Genomic DNA, 7,058 nt, shown 5'->3' with positions numbered 1-7,058 from the left:
GGGTCCCTGTACCCATTTTGGGGGTCCCTGTGCCCATCGTGGGGGTCCCTGTGCCCACTGTGGGGGTCCCTGTGCCCACTGTGGGGGTCCCTGTGCCCATTTTGGGGGTCTTTTCACCCCAAACCCCCCCCCCATTTCCTCTGCACCCCCCGCGGGAGGAAACGCGGCCGATTTTGGGGGTTTTTTGGGGGGTTCGAACCAGGGGGTTTTTTGGGGGGAGGGGCACAAAACCAGGTTGGGGTTGTGGGGAGGGGTTTAAGAAGCAAGGGGGTCTGGGGGCCCCCAAAGGCAGGGTCGGGGATGCTCAGCCCGAAATTTTGGGGTTCCCCCACCCTCCCTAAAAAAACCTCAACCCCTCCCACCCCCAAATTCCCGGGAGTTTTTTATTTTGGGGGGCTTTGATCCATCCCAGCCCAGGAAAGAGCTGGAAAAAAGTGGGGAAAAACCCACAAAAAACAAACCAAAACACTGATTTAATATAAAAAAAAGAGGGGGTCCAGGAAGAAAGGGAGGAGGGGGAGGGATTTTCTTTGGGGGTGGAGGGGCGATCCCAAGGATTTAGGGGGTTTTTGGAGGGGAGGGGAGAGGAAATCCCAGCAGGACCAGCCTTGCTGGAGGGGGGTGACGCCCCCACCCACCCACGACCACCCCCCACCCACTCCACGCGCCAGCGCGCGCGGGACCGTGGGGTGGGGGCTTGGGGTCCTTAAATGTGCCCCCCTCACCCCGTTTAATCCCGGGAAAAACCTCCTGGCAATTCATTCCCGGTGGGAACGCCCACGGGGGAGGAGGAAAGGGGAAGGAGGGGTCACCCACCCTCCCCCACCTTCCCACGCGAGAGACCCGTCCGACAGGTCCCGTGGGGCCCTGGGGCGGGGAGGGCGTGGGAAGGGTCCCCCCCCCTTCCCCGGGAACCGGGAATGGCACCGGGAACCGGGAATGGCACCGGAATGGCACCGGGAATGGCACCGGGAATGGCACCGGGAATGCCGCGGGTGGGGAGGGGGAGAGGGAGGGAAAGGGGAGGAAATGGGAGGGAGGGAGGGATGGGATGGGATGGTCTCCCCACCCCTCCCCACCCGCGGGTGGGATCAAGGTGCAGGTGTCTGTCCTGTCTGTCCTGTCCTGTCCGTACCTGGAAAAAAGCGGGAATTTCTCGTACCGTGGGGACACCCCCGGGGTGGATTTGGGGCCATGGGGACACCGTGGGGACACTGTGGGGTGGATTTGGGGCCATGGAGTGACCGTGGGGTCACTGTGGGGTGGATTTGGGGCCAGGGGGTGTCCATGGGGCACCCACGGGGTCAGGGGGTGACTTTGGAGCATCCACAGGGCCATGGGATGTCCATGGGGTGTCCTTGGGGTGTCCATGGGGTGTCCACAGGACATCCATGGGGTGACCCTGAACCATCCACAGGGCCATGGGGTGTCCATGGGGCATCCATAGGGTGACCTTGGAGCATCCACAGGGCCATGGGGTGTCCTTGGGGTGTCCATGGGGCTTCCACAGGGAGTCCATGGGGTGACCTTGGAGCATCCACAGGGTGACCTTGAACCATCCGTAGGGCCATGGGGTATCCATGGGGTGACCTTGGAGCATCCACAGGGCCATGGGGTGTCCACAGGACATCCATGGGGTGGCCTTGGAGTATCCACAGGGCCATGGGGTGTCCATGGGGTATCCATGGGGTGACCTTGGAGTATCCACAGGGCCATGGGGTGGCCATGGGGTGACCTTGGAGTATCCACAGGGCCATGGGGTGTCCATGGGGTATCCATGGGGTGACCTTGGAGTATCCACAGGGCCATGGGGCATCCATAGGGTGACCTTGGAGCATCCACGGGGTGGCCTTGAAGCATCCACAGGGCAATGGGGTGTCCATGGGATGTCCATGGGGCATCCATAGGGTGACCTTGGAGCATCCATAGGGTCATAGGGTGTCCAAGGGGTGACCATGGGGTGGCCTTGGAGTATCCACAGGGCCATGGGGCATCCATAGGGTGACTTTGGAGCATCCATGGGGTGACCTTGGACCATCCACAGGACCATGGGGTATCCATGGGGTGTCCATGGGGTGACCTTGGAGCATCCACAGGGCCATGGGGTGGCCATGGGGTGACCTTGGAGTATCCACAGGGCCATGGGGTATCCATGGGGTGGCCATGGGGTGACCCTGAACCATCCACAGGGCCATGGGGTATCCATGGGGTGACCTTGAAGCATCCATAGGAACCACGGGGCATCCACAGGGAGTCCATGGGGTGACCTTGAACCATCCATAGGGCCATGGGGTGTCCATGGGGTATCCATGGGGTGTCCATGGGGTGACCTTGAACCATCCATAGGGCCATGGGGTGTCCATGGGGTGACCTTGAAGCATCCACAGGGCCATGGGGTGTCCATGGGGTATCCATGGGGTGTCCATGGGGTTTCCACAGGGAGTCCATGGGGTGACCTTGAACCACCCACAGAGCCATGGGGTATCCACAGGGCATCCACGAGGTGACCCCAAACCCCCAAACCCCCCTAAACCCCCTCCTCACACCGACGTGGTGCACTCGCGGGTGAGGGGCGAGGTGGGCGTCTCCCCAAATTTGTCACCTGTGGGGTTCAGGTGACCCCAAATTTGTCACCTGTGGGCTCAGGTGAGCTCGGGTGGCCCCAAATTTGGGGTGACCTTGGAGTATCCACAGGGCCATGGGGTGTCCATGGGGTGACCTTGGAACATCCATAGGGCCCATGAGGTTTCCATGGGGTGTCCATGGGGTATCCATGGGGTGTCCATGGGGTATCCATGGGGTGACCTTGAACCACCCACAGGGCCATGGGGTGTCCATGGGGTGTCCATGGGGTGTCCATGGGGTGACCTTGGAGCATTCACAGATCCACAGGGTGTCCATGGGGTGACCTTGAAGCATCCACAGGGCCATGGGGTATCCACGGGGCATCCATGGGGTGACCTCAAACCACCCACAGGAACCACGTGGCATCCACGAGGTGACCCCAAACCCCCCCTAACCCCCTAAACCCCCAACCCCCTCACACCGACGTGGTGCACTCGCGGCTGAGGGGCGAGGTGGGCGTCTCCCTCCCTCCCCCGCGCCAACAACGACGGCTGAAGCCCCCTCCTCCCCTCACCCCCACCCACCCCCCCCACCCCCACCACCCCATCCACCGAGCCCGACGAGCGCAGCGGGGCCGCCCCGGTTCCCCCCCGGCCGGGGGGCTGCGGCCACCGGCGAGCTTGGCGATCCCTCCCCGCCCCACGACGGCAGCGACGCCGTCGGCCGCAGCAGAGCAGGCGCAGCAGCTCGGCCCTCATGTCCTTGCTGCGCAGCGTGTAGATGACGGGGTTGGCGGCCGAGTTGAGCGTGGCGAAGGCGAAGAAGTAGTTGGCCTTGTAGAGCACGCGGCAGGCGCGCACGGGGCACGAGGCGTCCATGAGCAGCACGACGAAGGCGGGCAGCCAGCACACCACGAAGGCGCCCAGCACGATGGTGACCGTCTTGAGCAGCGCCAGCGTCTGCGCCGAGGCGATCTCGGCGTGGCTCGAGCGCACCACGCAGTAGATGCGCGTGTAGAGCCCCACGATGGCCAGCAGGATGAGGGTGAAGATGGTGGTGACGAAGAGCACGTAGCGCTTGGAGTAGAGCGGCAGGACGGTGGAGCAGTCGCGCAGGTCGCTGATGCAGTTCCAGCCCATGATGGGCAGGCTGCCCACGGCGGCCGCCACGGCCCAGCAGGCGCCGATGAGCAGCACCATGCGGCAGCCGCTGTCGCCGCCGTACACCTTGACCCGCGTGATGGCCACGTGGCGCTCGATGGCGATGGCCAGCAGGCTGAACACCGAGGCGGCCAGCGTGGCGAAGGCCGTGCCCTCGCGCACGAACCACTGCACGGGCGTCAGGTCGAAGGTGGTGGCCCCCGACAGCAGCGTGTTGGCCATGAAGGCCAGCCCGGCCAGCAGGTCGGAGAAGGCCAGGTTGCCCACGAAGACGTACATGGCGAGGTGCAGGCGCTTGTTGCGGCAGATGGAGACGAGCACCAGCAGGTTCTCCAGCACGATGAAGCAGCACAGGGCCACGGTGAGCGCCGAGAGCGCCCGGCGCGACGGGGCCGCCGGCGCCGCCGCCGCCTCCTCCTTGGTGTAGTTGTAGTGCTCCCAGATCTTGTGGCGGTTGAAGTACTCCTTGTAGATGCTCCCCATGGCGGGAGGGCGAGGAGGGAGAGGAGGGGTCCCCCCTGTGTGTCCTCCCCCACCTCCACCCCCCCACCGTGGGGGGCTCAGAGGGACATGGAGGCGGCGGGGCCGGAGACCTGCGGGGAGAGGGGGGAGAGGGAGGGGATGGAGGGGATTGGGGGAAAATGGGGGGAAAATGGGGGAAGATGGGGGAAATGGGGGAAGATGGGGGAAATAGGGATGGGAAAATGGGGAAATGGGGGAAATGGGGAAATAGGGGGAAATGGGGGACATGGGGGGAAGATGGGGGAAATAGGAGGGGAAAATGGGGGAAATAGGGGACATGGGGAAAATGGGGAAGATGTTGGAGAAATGGGGGAAATGGGATGGGAAAATGTGGGGAAGGTGGGGGAAATAGGAGGGGAAAATGGGGGAATGAGGGGAAATGGGGATGGGAAAATGGGGGAAGATGGGGAAATGGGAGTGGAAATGGGGGAAATGGTGGGGAAGATGGGAGGGAAGATGGGAGGGAAGGGGGAGTATGGGGAAAATGGAGGGGGAAAATGGGGGAAAATGGGGAAATGGGGACATGGGGAAAATGTGGGGCAATGGGGATGGAAATGGGGGAAGATGGGGAAAATGGGGGAAAAGGAAGATGGGGAAGGGGGAAGATGGGGGGAAATGAGGGAGAAATAGGGGAACATGAGGGAAAATGGGGGGAAATGGGGGAAAATGGGGGGAAATGGGGGGAAATGGGGAGAAATGGGGAGGGGAAATGGGGGAAATGGGGGAATAGAATGGGGGAAATGGGGGAATGGGGGAAATGGAGGGAAATGGGGGAAATGGGAAATGGGGAAATGGGGGAAATGGGAGGAAGATGGGGAGAAATGAGGGGAAGATGGGGGAGAAATGGGGGAAATGGGGATGGGGAAAATGGGGGAAGGTGGGGGAAATGGGAGGGGACATGGGGAAGATGGGGGAAATAGGAGGGGAAATGGGGGAAATAGGGGGAAATGGGGGAAAATGGGGGAAATGGGGGAAATAGGGGGAAATGGGGGGAAATGGGGGACATGAGGGGGAAATGGGGGAAATGGGGATGGGAAAATGGGGGAATGGGGGAAATGGGGGGAAAATGGGGGAAATGGGGGGAAATGGGGGAAATGGGAGGGAAGATGGGGAGAAATGGGGGAAATGGGGGAAATGGGGGAAATGGGGGAAAGATGGGGAAGGGGGGAAGATGGGGAAATGGGAGGAAGATGGGGAGAAATGGGGGAAGATGGGGGAAGGTGGGGGAAATGGGGAGTATGGGGAAAATGGAGGGGAATGGGGATGGAAAATTGGGGAAATGGGAGGGAAAATGGGGGGACATGGGGGGAAGATGGGAGAAATGGGATGGAGGGGTGGGAATGGGGATGGGATGGGGATGAGAAGATGGGGGGTGAATGGGGGAAAATGGGGTGGGAATGGGGAGGACATGGGGAAAATGGGAGGGGAAAATTGGGGGAAATGGGGAAATGGGAAAATGGGAGGGAAGATGGGGAATGGGGAAAATGAGGAAATGGGGAAAATGGAGGGGAAATGGGAGGACATGGGGAAAATGGGAGGGGAAAATGGGGGAAATGGGGGAAATGAGTGGGAAAATGGGGGAATGGGGATGGAAAAATGGGGGGACATAGGGGAAAATGGGGGACATGGCAGGAATGGGGATGGGAAAATGAGAGGTTGGGGGAAATGGGGTGGCTTGAGGTGACACCGCTGGGGGTGTCACAGGGGGACATCCCCAACCCCCTCCCCAGTTACAGATGGGACCCCAGTACCGGTGTCCCCCTCCCCAGTTACAGATGGGACCCCAGTACCGGTGTGTCCCCCTCCCCAGTTACAGATGGGACCCCAGTACCGTGTCCCCCTCCCCAGTTACAAATGGGACCCCAGTACCGTGTCCCCCCTCCCCAGTTACAGATGGGACCCCAGTACCGTGTCCCCCTCCCCAGTTACAGATGGGACCCCAGTACCGGTGTGCCCCCTCCCCAGTTACAGATGGGACCCCCAGTACCGGTGTGTCCCCTCCCCAGTTACAGATGGGACCCCAGTACCGGTGTGCCCCCTCCCCAGTTACAGATGGGACCCCAGTACCGGTGTGTCCCCTCCCCAGTTACAGATGGGACCCCCAGTACCAGTGTGTCCCCTCCCCAGTTACAGATGGGACCCCCAGTACCGGTGTCCCCCCTCCCCAGTTACAGATGGGACCCCCAGTACCGGTGTGTCCCCTCCCCAGTTACAGATGGGACCCCCAGTACCGTGTCCCCCCTCCCCAGTTACAGATGGGACCCCCAGTACCGGTGTGTCCCTCCCCAGTTACAGATGGGACCCCCAGTACTGGTGTGTCCCCTCCCCAGTTACAGATGGGACCCCCAGTACCGGTGTGTCCCCTCCCCAGTTACAGATGGGACCCCCAGTACCGGTGTCCCCTCCCCAGTTACAGATGGGACCCCAGTACTGGTGTGTCCCTCCCCAGTTACAGATGGGACCCCAGTACTGGTGTCCCCCATCCCCAGTTACAGATGGGACCCCCAGTACTGGTGTGTCCCCTCCCCAGTTACAGATGGACCCCCAGTACTGGTGTCCCCCATCCCCAGTTACAGATGGGACCCCCAGTACCGGTGTGTCCCCTCCCCAGTCACAGATGGGACCCCCAGTACCGGTGTGTCCCCTCCCCAGTTACAGATGGGACCCCCAGTACCGGTGTCCCCTCCCCAGTTACAAATGGGACCCCCAGTACTGGTGTGTCCCCTCCCCAGTTACAGATGGGACCCCCAGTACCGGTGTGTCCCCTCCCCAGTTACAGATGGGACCCCCAGTACCGTGTCCCCCCCTCCC

At 62.0% G+C, this 7,058-nt stretch overlaps 1 protein-coding gene across 1 annotated transcript; it reads right to left on the bottom strand.

Annotated features, from left to right (window-relative positions):
- Nucleotides 1-2,540: 2,540 nt before the first annotated feature.
- On the bottom strand, nucleotides 2,541-4,318 carry S1PR2 (sphingosine-1-phosphate receptor 2). The gene is made up of 2 exons (XM_050308823.1): nucleotides 3,182-4,318; nucleotides 2,541-2,602 (listed from the first exon to the last, which is right to left on the bottom strand). The coding sequence occupies exons 1-2, from the start codon at nucleotides 4,206-4,208 to the stop codon at nucleotides 2,541-2,543; spliced, it is 1,089 nt and encodes a 362-aa protein (XP_050164780.1). The 5' UTR covers nucleotides 4,209-4,318.
- Nucleotides 4,319-7,058: the final 2,740 nt, after the last annotated feature.

The sequence above is a fragment of the Myiozetetes cayanensis genome, unplaced genomic scaffold (assembly GCF_022539395.1).
Source record: "Myiozetetes cayanensis isolate MyiCay16 unplaced genomic scaffold, myiCay2020 scf130, whole genome shotgun sequence".
Classification (NCBI taxonomy): domain Eukaryota; kingdom Metazoa; phylum Chordata; class Aves; order Passeriformes; family Tyrannidae; genus Myiozetetes; species Myiozetetes cayanensis.
This window is presented reverse-complemented; position numbering and strand designations above follow the sequence as displayed.